The sequence below is a fragment of the Fringilla coelebs genome, assembly GCF_963513975.1.
Source record: "Fringilla coelebs genome assembly, chromosome: 18".
In the NCBI taxonomy this organism is placed as follows: Eukaryota; Metazoa; Chordata; class Aves; order Passeriformes; family Fringillidae; genus Fringilla; species Fringilla coelebs.
The window spans coordinates 2,676,460-2,694,453 of NC_140044.1; the positions used below are offsets into that span (position 1 = coordinate 2,676,460).

Below are 17,994 nucleotides of genomic sequence, written 5' to 3' on the forward strand. Positions count from 1 at the left end.
AGGCTGCACAGGTACGTATCCAGGTGCCCAGTGGAGAAGCAGGAGGCTTAAGAACCTGCTTGAGAAAGACATTTCTGAACCTTTGTTCACTCCTTGACCCCTTCCCTGGCTGTTCCTCCCTGATTCCGTTCAACGCCACCCCTTCCTCCTGCCCTGCCTTCCACCGCGCCTTTGCCCCCCTGCGTGCCACAAAGGCTGCCGGCTGCCGACGGCTTTGTCCCCGTGTCCGCGCCTGCCGGGGACCAAGCCCTCGCCGTTGCGATGGTTGTGCAACAGCAGCGGGCTGGGGGTGCGGGACAGCCGCTGCCCGGGCGGGATCTTTGGCGGGCTCCCGCCGGAGCGCTGCCCTCGCCCGCCCGGCCCCGCTCCCCGGGAGCCGCGGGGCCCTGCAGTGAGGGTCCGGCCCGAGGGTCCGGCCGCGGGGCCGCCGGTGCGTGCGGCGCTGCCGGGGCCGGGCGCGGGCCGGGGGCTCGGGCGGGGCGGGGCGCGGGGACCCCCGGGCGGGGCCGGACTACGCGCCCCGAGCGCCCCTGCGCGGCGGCGGGGCGGGGCCGCGCGGCCCTACAAAGGCGGCGGCGGCGGCGGGGCGGCCGCTACTCACCGGCACCGGCGGGCTCGGCGGGGCCGCGCTCCGGCTCCAGGCGCGGCCATGAGGCGGCTGTAGGGCCCGGGACCCGCCGCCGCTCCGCTGCCTTCGGCCGCCGCGGGGGGCTCGGCGGGGCGCGGCTCTGCTCGGGGTGGATGCCGGCCGGGGCCGGCCGCTGCCGGCACCATGCACACCGTGCAGAAGGACACCACCTTCACCAAGATCTTCGTCGGGGGGCTGCCCTACCACACCACCGACTCCTCCCTCAGGAAGTACTTCGAGGTCTTCGGGGACATCGAGGAGGCGGTGGTGATCACGGACCGGCAGACCGGCAAATCCCGAGGATACGGCTTTGTAAGTGCCGCTCCGCTCCGCGGCGGGACGGGCGCTGCCCCCGCTGGCCCCCGTGCGCCGGGGAAGGGGCCGGCAGCGGAGCCCCGGGCTGGCGAGCCCGCTGGTGCCGTGACAAACTCCCCGTGTGGCCGGACAAACTCCCGGACAAAGTCCCGGTGTGGCCGGGCGGACCCCCCGGTGCCGGGCGCTGCGGAGCCGCCGCCCGTCCCGTGGCTGCCGCGGAGCTTGTGCCCGCTGCGGGAACGAGGGGCTGGGTCAGGACGAAGGCTGGGCTGGGGGACCGGAAGGAGCCCCCCGTGTTGGCCGAGGCCGTGCCGTTCGTTTCAGCACCTGCTCCCCCCTCCCGATGTCTGTGCCGGTCCCCGCATCCCGCCCGCAGCTGCGCTGAGCTCCTGTGCGCCGGGGGTTTTGGGAAGGGCTCCGCCAGCTTCTTAAAAAAGGCACGGGGAGGAGGTGGAAGGGCAGGGGAAAACAGCTGGCACCGGCCCAGCGGGGAAACCGGGCGCGGGGGGAGCGCCCGCTTTTCCATCGAGTCCCATTAGCCCTTCCCATCTCGCCGTGCAAGCGAGGCTGCACGAAGGGAGTTCAGCTCCCGATTCAAAATAGAACAAGAAATAAACTCCACTTCAGTGCCTGTTGCTGGAGTGTTTACAAAGCGCTGTTGCTACAAACAAGGCTGTGCTCGATTCCAGGTGACCATGGCAGACAGAGCTGCTGCTGAAAGAGCTTGCAAAGACCCAAACCCCATCATTGACGGCAGGAAAGCAAATGTGAACCTGGCATATTTGGGAGCAAAACCAAGGAGTATTCAAACTGGTGAGGCATCCAGAAGATCCCACCTCTGTATTAGAATAACTTGTAAGACAAGGAAACAAGTTCCTCGGGCTGTAATCATCTGATCTGACGATGCACATTTATCTGTCCACCATAGTTCTGATTGTTGGTTTAGGACACTGCATGGTCCAGTTACCTCTCTGCTGTATCTTCTTACTCAGTCCTGCTGCACTAACGTTAGTCACCAAAGTTCATATAACTGTGTTAAAGCTGTTTCCTTCCACGGCAGATCTGTTTGCCCGTTAACCTCTTTGTTACATGAAAATTAACAGTAAGATCCACTTTGTCATTTCTCCCGTTGGTTTAATGACCACAGTACCCAGTGTGTAAAATAAGGCTTTATACCCCATTGTCTGTTCCATAGCAGCATGTTCACACTGGGCTTTCATCATGAATTCCCATCTGCTCTTCGTGCATATCACATATGCATGTTAAATTTAACTTGTTTCTAAATGGGGCTCTGAATTTGCTCACATGCATAGCAGATCAAATGCGAAGACGTGTGCTGTAATTCTGCCTGTGTGTTACGAGTTGAATGGTACAATGGATGCTATTCATTAATATTTCTTTTTTTTTTCTGAACTCTTTTTTTTTTAGGGTTTACCATAGGTGTGCAGCAGCTACATCCAGCCTTCATTCAGAGACCCTTTGGGTAAGTGGAAATGTTTCCTAACGGTCTGTTTGAAATCAGATTCACAAATCAACTTCCTCATTATTTAAAATGTGTGAAAAAAGCCTTCACCATCAAGAGTGGACAGTTTCAACAGCTGTTGTTAATGTTCAAAGTACTTTATTTCTGGTGGAGATTTCAGAAGTTTTGTGCATTTGTCAGCTTTAATGTAATTCCCAAAGATCCTTCTTTATCCTCAGTAAATCTTAGTCATAATAAACCCAGTGCATTGCTCTCTGCTTTGCCAACTTCAAGAATTCACAGGAATTCAAATAAATGGAAAATAGTTTCTCTATTGTAGTACTTAAGGTGTCAAAACAATTAAGCAAATTCTGTTCTCATGTTTCTCAAATGAGATCCTCTGCTTCCTCTGTGCCATTTCCCACGTAATAATGCTTAGGATACAGTTTTATCCTAGAAAACAAATTGCATTGGAAACAAAGTCTGTTACTTAATGAAAGTAACATTAGGTCAAAAATTGATTTTGGACAGATGTTATACAAGGCTTGAATAGTCTGCAAAAGTGGGCTTTTGTCTGCTGTTTTCAATAGCTTATACCATCCCTACTCGGTTAGAAAAGTCCTCTTTTTATACATCTAATAGGATCTGGCAGCTGCTCGGCAAAAGACAAGTGTGCTTCACGAGAACAATAGTGACTGTCATACTGCCCTCATTTAACTGTTTAATGATTGATGCAGCTCTTTTTTTACACCATTTCAGAAAGTGAATATTGATAAGGTTTTTTATTATTATTTTCTAAGAGCATTAAGAAAGTAGGTGCATTTTTAAAAGCTTTTGAGCACTGCCCTGGTGTGGTTTTTGTGTGACTCTAATATAAATAGATGGGATTTTGGCCTTTGTCAACAGCAATACTTCATCCCTTCCCTGCTCTCTGCTCTTTTTTTGGGGGTGTTTTTTTTTTTTTTTCTTTTTCCTTTTTTTTTTTTTTTTTTAAGAAAAAAAAAAATCTGCTAACAATAAAACTTTCATTCCTCTGCCCTTATGGCCGCAGTTGCCAACTGCCTGGGTAATCTCATTCCAGTGAGTTTCTGGATGGAAGAGGCTGTGTTGCCACAATAGTGCACACCCCGTGTACGTGTGCTGTGTGTGGTTCAAACACGCCGCTTCTCGCAAGTGCTTACAGCTCTGCTGGAAGGCCTTGAAAAACATCTGCCATGAAAGGAATAGTCTCCCCTTTTTTGGGGCAATGGCCATGTTAGTCTGCATAGACAAAATGCTGCTTTTTCATAGCTCTCCTTGCATGGGGGCTGCAAGAGCTTTCATAGCCCCCAAAGCAGCAGCGCCTTGAGATGCGAACCCAGAGACTTGCATGGGAGTGCAGGAGAGAAGTTACCAATAAAAGCAGCCTCTGGCGAGTCCTGCCACGCATGGGAGCAGAGAAGAGCAAAATGGTGAAGCCCATTAAAACTCCTCTTGTTGGCAGGAGCACCTTGCAGATTATCTGCAGCTTTGTGGGTGCCCTTCCTACCCTGCAGCCGCAGCTCTTGAAAACATTTTTTTTTCCAACAGTTTGCTTTTGGTTTCACATCCAGAGGAGTGTGGGATCGACTGATTACATGTTCCTTGTGATCTAGACAGTTCCTGTTGCAGTTTTTAGGCATTGGTTTCATCATTAAACCAGCAGAGCTGCAGTTAGCACATACAGTGGAGAACATTATAAATTATTTATCAGTTGCCAAGAGACAGGAACCAGGAGAATGGAGGGCTGGAGGCAAGGGATTATATATCGTTATTTGCAAGCATCAGTAAACAAGAATTTAATTGAATTCAGTCATTGCTGCAGCAGAATCACTGGAAATGTGGGTTTTGCAGAACGTGTTTACCTGAGCACCACCTTTACCTGAGCACCACAACTGGGGCTGCTCTGTGGCTTCTGAGCAAAGCCTCAGGTACTCGGTTGAGCAGTAGAGCTTGGCTGCCAGTTCCTTCTTTGTCTCCTCAGTAGACCAACAAAATTAAGAGCCTGCCAAGCTCCACTCCTGCATTCCCTTAGACCCACAATTTCCTTGGCCCTCAGTGGGATTTGAGGGTAGATGAGGAGTTTGTCAGGGTCTGTCACTGAATTGCTGTTGTCTGTTTGCACCACGCCGGGTGGATCCCAACCTTTTCCAAAGGAAGCTCAGTGGCTCGGCTGCTTTGCCCCTGGTGTGAGATGTTGCCTGGCTCTCCCTCCTCCAGTTCCTGTCTCTGCAAAGTGTTTGTGCCCAGGGGTTGGCATTGTGGTTTCCAAAAGATGATTGTCATGGGGCACAGGGTGCTTGGTGAGCGAGCTGGGCTTGGCAGGGCAGGAATGAATGAAGAACCGTTAACTCCTGGGCAGTTAATGAAGAGCAAGCAGCCAGTCATGTCACAGCTATCAAGCCACAAAACACAAGTTTTGGTGAAATCTGAAATGAATGGAAACTATGAAAATTACCTAAACACCAGAGAGGATTATTTATAGACTGAAGGCTTCCCCCCCGCCCCATCAGCCCCAGACACCTAAATGCAGCTGTAAATATTGCCAGGGCTATGCAGAACAGAAAGAGAAACCACGAGGAGCCTCTCTCCTTCCTCCTGCTGTCCTGGCAGGGGAGGCACTTGCACAGCAGACAGCACGGAGTCAGTAGTAAATCCTGTTTGGAAAAGAAGTTTCTAGCTTGTTGTAACCAGAGATCTTAACAGTAATGCAAGGCAAAGGATATGTCTGTGACTTGGAGATCCGGCTGCTGAGCTTAGGGAAGCAGCATTGGGCCTGGGGCTCAGCCTGGGGCTTGCAGACTCTGCTTTGCTTGGAGGAACCTGGCAGTGCCAGCGTGTCCCTGCAGCTGCCATGCTTCATGTGATCAGGTGATGTGGCAGAGCTACTTGGTCCCACCTCGTGGTTCCCTCCTCTGGGACTCTGGAGGTGGAGGCAGGTTTGAGTCTGTGCAGGTAGTGGGGTTTCCCTGGTTCTCCTCTATGCTTGCTGCTCTGGACACAGCATATGGCAGATGCATTCCTGTGGCTGTGCCTCAGCGAAGGAGCTATCTGTGTGGGAGATCTACCAGTGACTAAGCTCTTGCAAACATAAAGCTGTCTCTTGTGGCAGGATCCAGCTCTTTCCATAGCTGCACACTGGATGTCATTGCTCCAGAGAACCCATCCATGTGTAGTTACTTGTTTTGGTGGCCCCTTGCCTCTGGCCCACATTTGGTCTCTGGAAACATCAGAAAGAGTTAAATCTCTTTGAGTTTAAAATTTCATGCGTTGATGCTGCTGCAGTTAGGAAGTGAAGAAAGTCTCTCTTTGTGTCAGCCCAGCCTCCCTTGCACCTGTTTATCCTTAAAATTTCTCTATTGGGTTAAAAATAAAAGGCAACAAACTTTCATCTTTTCTGTGGTTATGCTTATAAAAGGGGCACGTGCCCAGCCTCTGTCAGCTGGCACCCCCCTGCTCCAGCTTCCCACTGCCCACTTACCCGGAGCTGGAGGCTGCAGGATCCCATCCCACTCTGCCAGGCTCATGGGGATGGAGCACCCGGCACCTGGTGTTATCCTGTGCCAGGAACATGAAAGCTTGTGGGGGACAGGGGGCATTTCCTAAGAAATGTCCAAATCCATTTTCCGAACGGCTTCTCATGCATGGTGACTGCCGTTCAGCCTAAATGCTTGCCAGTCAGAAAGAAATCCCTTTTTTATTTTTGTATTATTTTATTTAGTGTTTTTTAAGCATAAACATGTATTTATAAGCAGCTCAGACAGCTTTGAGAATTTTCTTGAACATCTACTTCAAGATGCCAAATGCTGGTGTCACACACAAGGGTTTGGTGTGCCTGTTTTTCGAGGTTGGGGCAGAATTTGCTCATGTTCTGCCTGTAAAAGAATACAAAAGCTTGGTCTGATACAGTGACCTCACACTTGGCTATGTGAATGATGTGAGCTCAGACCTGTTGCAAGGGACAGGCTCTGAGTGAAGGATCTGAGACATTCCTGGGCAGTCAGGGCATGGGCTTGTGTGTGATGAGAGACAGCCTGAGCTGGCTCTAGCTTTGTCTTTACAGCACATGGCTTGAGCTGTGCCATCTTCTCTGTGTGATTCCATTGCCTCCGGTGGATTTCCTCTTCATCCTCCTCAGCAGCAGAGACCTGAGTCCTTTCCTGTTGGTGCAGGAGCTGGGGAGTGGCAGATCCAAAATTCACCTGTGTTGCTCTGGCTGGTGCCACAGAGTCCCAATGTGGCAGATTGATGCACACGTCTGAATTTCCAGAGCAGCTCAGCTTGTGCTTGATCTCATGTTTCCTTTGAGCAGCTGCTGGCATATGGGCCCCAACTCGTAGTATTAAGCACATGCCCAGTAATTGGAATGATGAATGCATCCCTGGGCATCCTGCCCTGGCGCTGAGGGCACCAGCCAGGGAACCAGACAGTTGTTGTGCTGATAATTTGGTAGCAAGGACACCGGGTCACTTCTAAATACGACTTTTATGAAGAACTTGTTCCCCACGGATGGGAGCAAGCTACATACCAGAGCTAAATATACTCCATGATCACAAAAGATGAAAAGTCCTGGACCTCGGAGTTAAAACTCAGTCTCCTGTTTCTCAGTCTCCAAGTGCTGTAAACAGAGTTGTGCTGTCCCCTGCAATTTCCCTGTCACCAGCTTTGAGCATTTTATCTCTCATCTGTCAGAGTTGAGCTGCCCTGGCCAAAGCAGCAGAGGCTGGAAAAACCACTCTGGATCCAGGCATCCCCCATGATGCCAGCTTGCAGGAAGGTGTGGAGGGATTGGATTGAGATGTCTTAAATGTTCTACTGTCACAAAAGCACAACTGGTAGCTGAGATCACAAACTCTTGAAATGGAATTTCTTTCTTGACTGAGAAATTACTTAATTACTTGTTTTATCAAGTGTAGGCCTTCTTTTATCAAAAAGAGATATTTCATTGCTTTTTCCATAGCTGAAGCATTCTACTTCAAAATACTTCATCTCTCCAAGAGAGGGGTTTAGATGAATCAAATGAGTGGATGGTTTTAATTAAAGGTCAGTGGAAGGGATCACATGTAAAAGTCAGTTAAAAATGGAACCAGTTGAAAGTAGTCACTAATGTGTATTATTCCAAAATTTGTGAGGTACTTCAGAAGACTTTAGATATGTTTCTGCCATGGATTTTCTCTAAATTGCAGAAGAAAATTGTAGAGCTCAGTCAAAAGCAGAATTCTGGGGCTTCCTGGTTGATCTGCTGGAGACCCTGGTTTTCCCTACCATCCTACCAGGTTCCTCACAAGGATGTTGAGGGACTCAGGTTCCTGTCATGCACTGGTGTGAAACAGACCCTGTTTCTTCTGTCAGTTAATTTCTGGTTTGGCTGTGCTGATAACTGGAAAGGGGAGGGGTTTTTTCCTTCTCTGGAGAGCTGACTAGTTGTGGATAAACTTCCATGTGGCTTTTTCCTTGGTGCCAGATGGCTCTTGTTTCAGGCAGATGTTATCTCCTGCTACCTGAGTGTTTTTCAGCCTGCTTCTCTCCAAAACTATTTTTGGTCTGGCCCAGCATGCCTTTGTATGGGATCATGGAGTTTTTTTTTTTCCTTCTTCCTTTGGGTGTGGGGGAAGCAAGATGCAGAGGATAAAGTTATTGAGCCTGGCTATAATTCATGGTGGAGCTCAGCATGTTGATCTCAGACTCTTGGTTGAGCTGAGAAAAAGTATTAGATCTTTGTGAGGTGTACTCCCATCTTTGGTCTGCAGGCTTTTTTTTTTACTTCTTTCTGCTTTTTCTTCCCCACTGACTTCAATGTGGGACAGTTTGTTGTGGCATGTCATGCCTTGGTGATTGCCACTGGTGTGGTGACATCTGCTCCCAGCAGGGAAGCAGGAAACTCAGTCCTGTACCTGTCTGCACAGGCTGCTGTGTACATCTTCTCAGAGGGACAGAGGAGGATGAGGAGAAGGCAGACAGGCAAATTGGTTACGAGAGGAGCAGAAATTGTCTTGACTGCTTTGCTATTTTCTGTTTGTGTCGTATTGCAGCAGGTGATGATAAATCCCATGGAGCGGCAGAGTTCATCCTTGTGTGACTTTGAGCTGGCTGGGATAGCTGGCTGATGAGGCAGAAGCTGTTGACATTTCAGTGCATTTTTAAATCAGCTTTAGTAGGGACATTTCAGGAGTTGGAGGTTTGTCATGTTGTGGTTAGAGCCCAGCCCCGTCAGTGAATGGTGAGGGATGCTGGAGTGATCAGGGCACGACCAATGTCCTGATCTGCACCCACGTCTTAGTGGATAAACTGTTATCCCCTCCTGGAGTGAGAGTCCTGGTGGGCAGGCAGGGACATCCTGCAGCCTCCTCCTCATGTGCACTGAGAACAGCACCTGAATTTCTCACATTTCCACAGCCTGTCATCGTGGCTGGGGCCCGTATGATACCTGTGGCCAGCCCTGCCTGCACTCCACACACGTTTACTGCGTGTCTCCTCGAGGTGAGTGCTTGCTGGCTTGGGAGTGTCCCTCAGGAACGATTCCTTGGAGTGTGAATCACACCAGGATGTGTGCCTGCATCTCCAGCTGTGCCGTGGTGCCCTGGCCAGTGCAAGTGTGGGCTGTGCTTCCCAGAGCAGCTTTAAACTCAGGAGCCCACTTCAAAATAGACCTTTGGATCTGCCCTGCAGGCAGTGCCTGGAGGTGTCTCATCGCCAGGGGCTGTGCTCAGCTGGTTCTGCAGCACCCCCAGCACCCCCTGCCATCACGTGCTGTGGCAGTGTGGGTGTCCCTGTGGCAGCCAATGGGTCAGCTCTAGTGGAAATGGAGGCCAAATTCCTGGGGTCAAATGCCAGAATTTGTGCCTTCTCTGGCAGACACAAAGGGCTCTGTTTCTTTTATTCTTCAAGGAATAAAAGGCTGGTCGTGGTGGTGGCATTTGTGTGCTGATCTCTGTGAGGCTGCCAAGAGCCCTGTGCCCCTCCTTGTTTCCCAAATGTTTGTGTGATGCCGTGTCCCTCCTGACAGAGGGGTGCAGCTGTCTCCACCTCTTCAGAGCTGACAAAACCAGCTCCCAGCAGGGCTGACAGAGATCGAGGGGTCAGGAACTCCCACCTTGTTGCTCTCCCAAACTCGTGCAGCATGCAGGAGCAGCTTGCAGGAGCAGCTCATGGCTCATGTGTAGGAAGTCCTGAGAAGGTGCAGCTAAAGCACATTTTAGGTGTAAATCTGATACAAAATGGTCAAATACATGAAGTGTCTCTGTGATGAGCTCTGCTGATGAGAGCTTGTTCCTCTTCCTCAGTGTTTGGGGAGAGAAGTGGGACACATTTCCTCCTGACTTGTCCCTTTTTTCTTGCTGTCCCCCAGCCAGCCCTGCCCTGCTGATGTGGTGGGGGGACCTGAGTGATGGCAGGTTTTGAAAGGGACTTTTTCATTTGCCTGGAGCCACGGGTGCCTCCCCAGGCCTGCACCACAACGGGGCCCCTTTTGTTCTGTCCCCCACCAAAGCAGGACAGAGCCCGTGTCCCCTCTGCCAGTGGCTCTGTAACCATCTCTGTTTTGGTTCAGTTCTGGCTGCTGGGGCATGGGCTGGCACCAGTCCCTGCTGTCCCTCCTGCTGTCCCTCCTGTGCCATTGCCCCTGTGCTGAGGTTTGACCCTGCTCCTTGTGTTGGGTGGCCTTTGCCCGTGGCTCGTGGTGGTGCCAGCAGCATCTCATCCATCTGCTGTTCACAGGGTGACTTTGGTGTGTGGTGGCCACGGCTGATCACTTGGTTGGTGTTTTATAATCACACCGTGTGTGTTTTTGATGAAGTTCTCTCCTGGCTGGCAAGGCCCATCGTGGGGGATGGAGGAGAACTGCAGGGAGGGAGGAAGGGAAAGGCATCTTAAACCACAGATGTGACTCATCCTGTAGAAATTCACATTAGAGTTTGCCGTTTTCTAGAAAGAGAACTCCAGAACAGCTTGCTTTTTAAAAACATTTATCTCCTGAAAGATCATGTTCAGGAATAATGGAAGAGGGGGAAATACTTTAAGATTTTCTGTGGGTGCTAAATGTAGCCAGCAGAGAACTTCATCCTACTGCACTGGTTTGTTCTGTTTGTAGCTGCAAGTCATCAAAGTGACCTTACTTTGGATTGTGTGTTTTGTTTTGATTGATGAGTCTGTCCACCTAATTCAGAAGACCAAACTGCATAATACCTTGATTGAAATTTCTAGCTGAATTATTGAAATCCTACAGACCAAAAGAACCTCCCCTTTTACATTGACATTCCCTTTAGAAGCAGATCTTGGAGTTGCTGAGTGTGGTTTTTTAGTGCAGTACCAGCTATTATGAGTGATGTGTGCTTGTGTATGCACTGGGCTGGTGGGATGGATTTCTGAGAGCAGGGTCCAGGAGTACATTCTGCCTTCCAAGCTAATGGTGCTTTTTATTCCAAGTAGCACTGAAAAGCTGGAGTTTTTCCTTGCTGAAGGAAAAATGTAGTGCAGGATGTTGCAGATTTGCTGTCTCTGAGCACACCAAAGAGCTCCGTGTGTGAAAGCAAAGCCAACAGTGTGGAGTTTCTTGGGATGAGCTGGGGATGTCCACTCACCCTGGTGGCACCACATGGGCTGGGCCAGCTCAGGAGAGCAGTTGGGTGGTAGCAAGGGACATGGAGCTGCTCAGACAGGGTGATGCTCTGGCTGGATTGCCAGGAGTCTTTCAGGCTGTCCTGGTTGTTAGGTGAGCACAGGTGGAATTCCTGTGGGCAGGAAAATGCAGGCCCCTCCTCTGCTCCTGCCACCAGGTGGTTTTTAGTGGATTGTGCATTTTTTGTTGTGTTTGTGGAGTGATTTTAACTTTGTTGGGCCCTGGAGGACCAGGAAGCCTGGTGGCAGGGAGAAGTGAGGAGCAGCCAGAGCATCCATCCCAGTCTGGGATGCAGGATGTTGGCTGATCTACCAGGGCTAGAGCAATAAGCATGGACATGAGCATGCTCATGCCATGCCCAAGGGCCAGGGCCTGGGGGTGCCTCTGCAGAGCCTTTCCCCAGACCCTGGCAGGCCCAGGAGCAGCATTGCACCTCTTTATTTAAAACAAAATGAAAGAGAGAATCCCCCAGTGACAGGTGTGAGGAAGCTCTGGGTGGGACTGAGCCCTCCAAGAGGTGACTGCCACAGCCTGGTGTGAGTGTGTGACATGGGGTGCCCTTGGGCTGAGCTGGTGCCTAAGCTCCAGCTCTGATTCAGCTGTTCAGTTTAGATCAGAGCTGAACAACAAGGGATTCTGTGCATTTCTGCTGCCTCATCTCATTCTTGTTACCCACAGGGTGATGCTGGGGATGGTGTGCTTATGGGCTGAAGGACTGTGAGGTCCCTCTTGCTGTCCAGGGGTGTCTGGGGGCCTCAGAAGAAGGTCTTGCACTGAATCAGAGGCTGGGGTGCTGCTCACCACCATCCCTCCTCCCTGGGCATATGGAAGGACCCTGATTTCAGAGGCAGTGTTGCTGTGTGGGGAGAGTAGAGCAGTCATTCTCTTGTCATGCAAATTGTCTCAAGCAAAAACAAACTGCATATGGCAGTGGGAAAAGCAGAGAAAACTCGGTTCAGATGAGCCCTTGCTCATGGGAAGCCTTCCTCCTGTCTGAAGAGCAGATTAAACCATCCAGTGCTGGTTGTAAAGCAAGTGGGAGCAGCCCTGGAAGTGCTGGGTAGGAGGGACCAGCCCCAGGTGGATCCCAGCACGCTGCAGGTGGTGGCTGAGATTTAGGATGCTCAGGTAGAATGAGGGTAACCATGTACAGCCCTGTGCCTTGTGAAGAGCTTGTGGGAGGATTTTAAAAGTGGTTGTGTTTGAAAATGTGCTGTCAAACACATCCACACAAAAATCCCCAAAATATTTGAATCTGCATAATCTCTCTGCAGAGTTTTGCCTTGGGGATTTTTTTATTGGCCAAAATGAGTTGGGTTTGGAGACGGGGTGGCACAAGCTTTTAGGGCATGGCTTTGCCTCAGGTGGTTCAGCAAGCAGTGGCCAAGGGGACCTTCTCCCCAGGGTGGCTGTGATCTTCCACTGGCACTATGCCATTTGCTGGTGATAGCCTGCACCCCCTATTTCTTAAACAAACCCCAGATGTATCACCTTGCCACACTCTTCAGGCCACATAAATTCCCCATTTTTGCCTGGCCCGTGGCAGTTTGTGTGGATGCACCTCAACCTTCAGGTTTGCACGGTTTTTGCCTTGTTTGAGACCTGACTTGACATGAGCCCTTTGGAAAGTACAGCCCTTTCATTCTGATGCTTTTCCCCCCTCCCCTTTCCTCCTCATTAGCAGTTTCTAACAAATTAGTAGGCACTCCTGCATTAATCACCTCCAGGATCCCTCCATCTATGGACTTTAATTGACTGTGACATTGTTAAGTTGCTCTGGGCAGCACAGCTCCTCAGGGCAGGGGCGAGCTGCACTTTTGGGCCCTCAGAAAGGGCAGCAGAGATGCCAGGGGCAGATGTGACAGCTCATGGACACAGGAGTGTCACTGGGGGGAGGAAAGCAGCATTAATATCTCGTGTTTTACAACAAGCACCCTGTAGCATTCCCTAAACATGCAGTGTTGTGGAAACATGGTGTAAGTGTGTAGTAAGTGATAACACCTGGCAGGCTGGAGGGCCTGGGGTCAGCGGTCATTCCCGGTGGGACACGTGGAGGGTGACACGCTGTCCCTGCTGCCAGGAGGTGTCCCACAGGGGCTGTGGGTGCTCAGGACCCTCACCCAAGTTTGGATGGACAATGCAGGAGGCAGAAAGGCTGGCAGGGGCAGGCAGGAGGCCGAGGAAATGAGGTGAGGCTTTGTCACGGCCTTCCAGGGAGCTTGTTTTGGATTCCAGCAGCCTGGGTAGTGGGGGATAACAAGCTGTGGGGACCAGGGTGTGTGTATTAGTGCTTCACCTGGCACTACACCCTCAGATCTAGGAGTGTTTGCTTCTCATCCCGACCCCGGGGAGCACCCCTCGCTCCAGGGCAGCACCGCTGGGCCGCACTGTTTCCATGGCTGACGCACACGAATCTGAGGGGAAGAGGGGCCGCGCAGGCCAGGCCGACGCCAGCCCCTCGCTGACTCTCTCCCTTTCCCTCCACAGACTCACGCCTCACTATGTTTACCCCCAAGCCATCATCCAGCCCAGCGTGGTGATCCCTACCCCCGTGCAGTCCATCACGTCTCCCTACATCGACTACACGGCCGCCAGCCAAGCCTATTCCCAGTACACCACAGCTGCCTACGACCAGTACCCCTACGCTGCCTCCCCCGCCGCCGGCTTCGTGGGATACGGCTACACCACGGGCACGGTGCAGCCGCCCCTGAGCGCCGGCACGCCCGCGGCGCCCGCCGCCGCCTTCGTGCAGTACCAGCCGCAGCAGCTGCAGCCCGACCGCATGCAGTGAGGGCCCGCACGGCCCCCCCGGACAATCTCTCACCCTGCAAGGATACCACTAGGACAGCAAAACAGCGAAAAAATTATAAAAGAGACAAAACCAACACACACGCACCAAAAAAAAAAAAAAAAAAAAAAAAAATTCACCCCGGCCCTTTATCCCCCCCATGTGTAGGTGCATATTGATGCCTAAGCTATTTATAGTGTTGAGGGTGAACCCCTCCAAATCCTTGCAGTCTGATTGTGCTTATGAAAGTGGACTTCTGGTAAGTTTTTTTTTTTTCCCCTTTTTTTTTGTTTTTTTTTCCTTCAATCTGGACAGATACTGTCTTGAAGATGTTCTAAAAGCAGCTGAAATGTTTCACAGGAAAACGACAGATTCTTGCACACATCGCAGTCTGCTTCCATCACCTGTGGTCTTCTTTCTGCCCCCTTCCTTCCTCATCCAGCCTACAATCCTCTTATTTACTGGTGAGGTACAGAGGTACTTGGAGAACATGGAAAAAAAGCAATCTTATTTTTTGGTTGTACAAAAACTTTGTAATACTCAGAGATGCCTTACAGAAAAAAAAAAAAAGCAAAAGAAAAACTATTTTTTAATATTTATTGCGATTTTATTCGCATGAGCTGTGAATTGCAGACAGAAGAATAGTAGTAAGTATCTGCCTTGTTTAATTCTCATTTTACTAAATTATTGTATGTAGGTAAAAGTTCTTAAGTAATTGCTGAATCACTTCAACATGCAAAAGGGAATATTGGCTTGAAGGAGAGCAGAATATTCCTTTAGTCAACGCACTGTACTATTTTCTTATTGTAATTGTTACTCTGTTAAGATTATCTCAAATTTAGGTATATTTTTAAATGCAAAAAACCAACCAAGAATACTGAACATTTTGTCTACTTTGGTAGATCTTTTGTTACAATGCTGCAACCTATGGAGACATTTACAGTATTTATGTAAAAGAGATTTGGGGCTGTTGGCCAGCAAGGTTTAGGAGAATATCGTGAGTGGAGCAATAGAGAAAAAGGTGTTATGTCACTGAACAAATGGGTAAATGTAACCTTTTTATGCCTGTAATCCAACAGCCAAATAAAGGAAGAGAACAGGCGATGTAAGTGCATTTCTACAAAGACAGCAATAAACTATTTTAACTTTTAAGATTATTCGATGCTGTATGGTACCATGTTTGCTTGGCTGCAATGCCTTAGGGAATTTTTCTCAGCCCACCTGGTCTGGCCATGCTGGACTTCACCCTGCAGTGTGCCAGGGTGGGCTGTGACAGGAGCCCCTGCTGCCATCCTGGCAGGCATCAGGCGCTGCCACCATCCTGCAGCGTGTCCCACGCTGCCCTTGCTCTGCGTGTCCCCAGGCACCTCAGGGTTTCTGAGCTCACAGAACCCCGTGGGCTGCTGCCAGCTGCTTCCTCACGCTGCGTGCAGCAGAGGGTGGGAGGTGCTGCCATCCTGGTGCAGCTCCAGAGGCAGCAGGGGCAGATGGGTTCTCATCCCAGAGTTTTCAGGCTATCACTTTCCTTCTGTTATTTGCTTGAAATAAGTTGGGGGTTCTTTTTCTAAAATGGAATTTCTCTGAAAGAGAGTAGTCTGCCAGAGCCCCTTCCTGGTTAAGGGGATTTGCTGAGGGTGTCTCAGATCCAGCAGAACCAGGCAGGTGCCAGCAGCAGAGAGACTTTCACCCTGGAGCCCCGTTTGCTGCTCTGGTGCTACATTTGACTTCCCCCAACCAACTTGCTTTAGAAGTTCAGCGTTCAGGTTTTGACAATTACAAACTTCAAAAATCAACCTGTAAAAGTAAATAAAATGACTCTGTTTGATCCTGCCAGTTATCTGGTTCATCTCCATAAAGGTCGCAGCAGGCCTGGTGCCAGGAAGGGCCGTGTTTTTGGCACCAACATCTCTTGCTGGTTCAGGTGGTGATGCCTAAAGCCATCCTGGGGGAAGAGAATGCTGCAGGATGAAAGCAGAGGCAGTTCAGTACTGTGGCTGCCCTGGGGAGCTTAAATACCCACGGTGGGCATGTCTAATGTCACCAGTAGCCCACAGAGGAAAGAGCCCATCTCGATGAATGGAAACAACTCTCTTCTGCCTTGCTTGTGTTGCGTGAGAATGCAGATCCTGGTGGGGCTCTGCTCATCCTGCCCGGGGTTTTGCTTACAACCATGTGGGTGACATTTATTTCCTTTTTAAGTAATTACTTTCTGGAACCGCTGTGGGGCTGCCAAAGGAGTAAGAGCCGAGTGCTGCATCCAGCCCGGCGCTGGCGGAGCGCAGCCTGGCCCGGGCCCTGCCTTTGAAGTGCTATCGGGGCTGGAGATTATTCAGCAATTCTTCTTTCTCCCTGTCAGGAGTGCTCCTGAGGAGAAGGGAGGGCAGGATTTTTGGATGGGGGTGCTGGGAGCTGCTGGGGAGCAGCATTGAGGTGCCCATCCCCAGGCAGTGGTGCCTGGCACTGCTGAACTGGGCTTTTGTCTTCACCGGGGACACACAGCTCCCCCGCTCCATGGGGACAGCAAGGCTGCTGAACATGGATTTGTTGTTGAAAAAACCCATGTGTGCAGTGCGCCCTGAAGTGAAAAGAGTGATAATTTTCCATTTAGCTGTCTGATTTCCTGAAAGGTGGCCAAACTGCCAGGAAGCAAGGGCGCAGGCGGCGCTCCCAGCGCCCGGCACTGCCGAGTGCCATTCCTGGATCCCACTCAGTTTTGCTCCGGGCTCATTTTGAGAAACAGCCACATCAAAACAGCAGCAGGAGCGGCCCAACCTGCCTCCTTCCTGCTCGTGAAAACCCGTGAAACTGCGGAATCATGCGCTCTGCCATCCTCCTTCCCGGTGCTGCCAGGTGGTGCTGGCAGCCTCCAGAAAGGAGCCCAGGCACTTCCCTGTCCTGTGCTAGGCTGGGAAAGTGGGAAGAGCTCCAAGGGTTGCTGTCTTAGAAGGACAAGACCTAAACTACAGAGTATGAGCAGAGGGTGTGGGTGAGAGGCAGTGGCTGCCTGGCTCCTGACTGATCAGGGTGGCACAAGTGCTTAAATAATTTTGAAATTGCTTAAAAGTATATATATATGTATTTTTTTTTAGTGCATTGCTTGATTCCACCTCTTTATGTGGTCCCAGCACAAAGAAAGGTCATTCTGGGCAGCTCAGCTCTGCTGCAGCCAGCCAGAAGCCAAGGGAGGGGACGAGCAGGGGGGTCACAATGCTGGTTTTAAAAGCTCCAGTGAGCCACAGGGACCAGGAGGAGCAGCAAGGGCTGGGTGGTTTTGGCAGCACAGCCCTGGCAGCACCATCTGCTTGGCAGGTTCCAGGGGTGGGACCAGCTTTGGGGGGCCAGACCTTGTCCTGGGCACATCCCTGTGGCCATGCTGGCAGCTGACCCAGCCCAGGCCACCTCTCAGCAGCTGTGCCCACATGCCCAGTGATTTGCATGACAAATTCAAATCTTTTTTATAGGAAACATCACACTGGGGCTGTCAGGGGGAGGTTTGGCTGGTGTGGGTTGGGGCATGTGCAGCCCCTCTGCTGTTATGGGGGAAGTGGCACCATAAATACAGTGCTGGGTGCTGGTCATCATCTGGATGAACCCAGCCACAGTCTGGCATCATGTCCTGGCATCACCTCCCTTTCCACCTGGCAGCAGCCAGTGAGAGACAGCCCTGTACCCCAGGGTGGCTGCTGCCGGACTTTCCCCACTTGCCTGCCATGAAAGGGGATGTCTTGGGTGAGATTTCTGCCTTTTCCAGGCTCTCCCTCTCCCTGGGGTGTCCCCTGTCACAGAGGCACAGCCAAGGGCTCTGCTGCCAGCTGCCTGAATCTGCTTTTGACAAGGAGCAGGGGGTACCCAGCCAACAACTCTGCAGTGCTCCCCACGGTCCCACCTTGTCTGGGCACCCCCACAGGCTCCTGTCAAAGTCCAGAACTTTGCAGTGGTTCCCCCAGCCAGTGGCTATCCCCAGGATGGGATGGAAGCACTGGGGACATGGGGGGACACTGCCAGCCCCCACGGCCCAGCTCCCCCGGCTAACAAGCCCCAAAACTTTGCACTGAGACAGAAAGGCTGAGCACATGATTTATTTGCATAGTAACTGGGCTGCTGTTAGCACTTATCCTTTAAAACAGAGTTGACAGCAAAATGGTTTTACCCCCTCAAATACAGGG

At 51.1% G+C, this 17,994-nt stretch overlaps 1 protein-coding gene across 1 annotated transcript; it reads left to right on the forward strand.

Moving 5' to 3' along the window:
* Positions 1-583: 583 nt before the first annotated feature.
* RBM38 (RNA binding motif protein 38) lies at positions 584-14,985 on the forward strand. Its single transcript, XM_084218109.1, has 4 exons — positions 584-940; positions 1,633-1,756; positions 2,372-2,426; positions 13,528-14,985. Exons 1-4 carry the CDS (start codon positions 773-775, stop codon positions 13,829-13,831), a joined length of 651 nt encoding a protein of 216 aa, XP_084074235.1. The 5' UTR covers positions 584-772; the 3' UTR covers positions 13,832-14,985.
* Positions 14,986-17,994: the final 3,009 nt, after the last annotated feature.

Bases quoted from the DNA above. Each gene is read 5' to 3' on its own strand.
- RBM38 (XM_084218109.1), top strand. From the start codon at position 773: ATGCACACCGTGCAGAAGGACACCACCTTCACCAAGATCTTCGTCGGG. The intron at 1,757-2,371 runs GTGAGGCATCCA...TTTTTTTTTTAG, and splicing joins ACCAAGGAGTATTCAAACTG to GGTTTACCATAGGTGTGCAG. The intron at 2,427-13,527 runs GTAAGTGGAAAT...TTCCCTCCACAG, and splicing joins TTCATTCAGAGACCCTTTGG to ACTCACGCCTCACTATGTTT.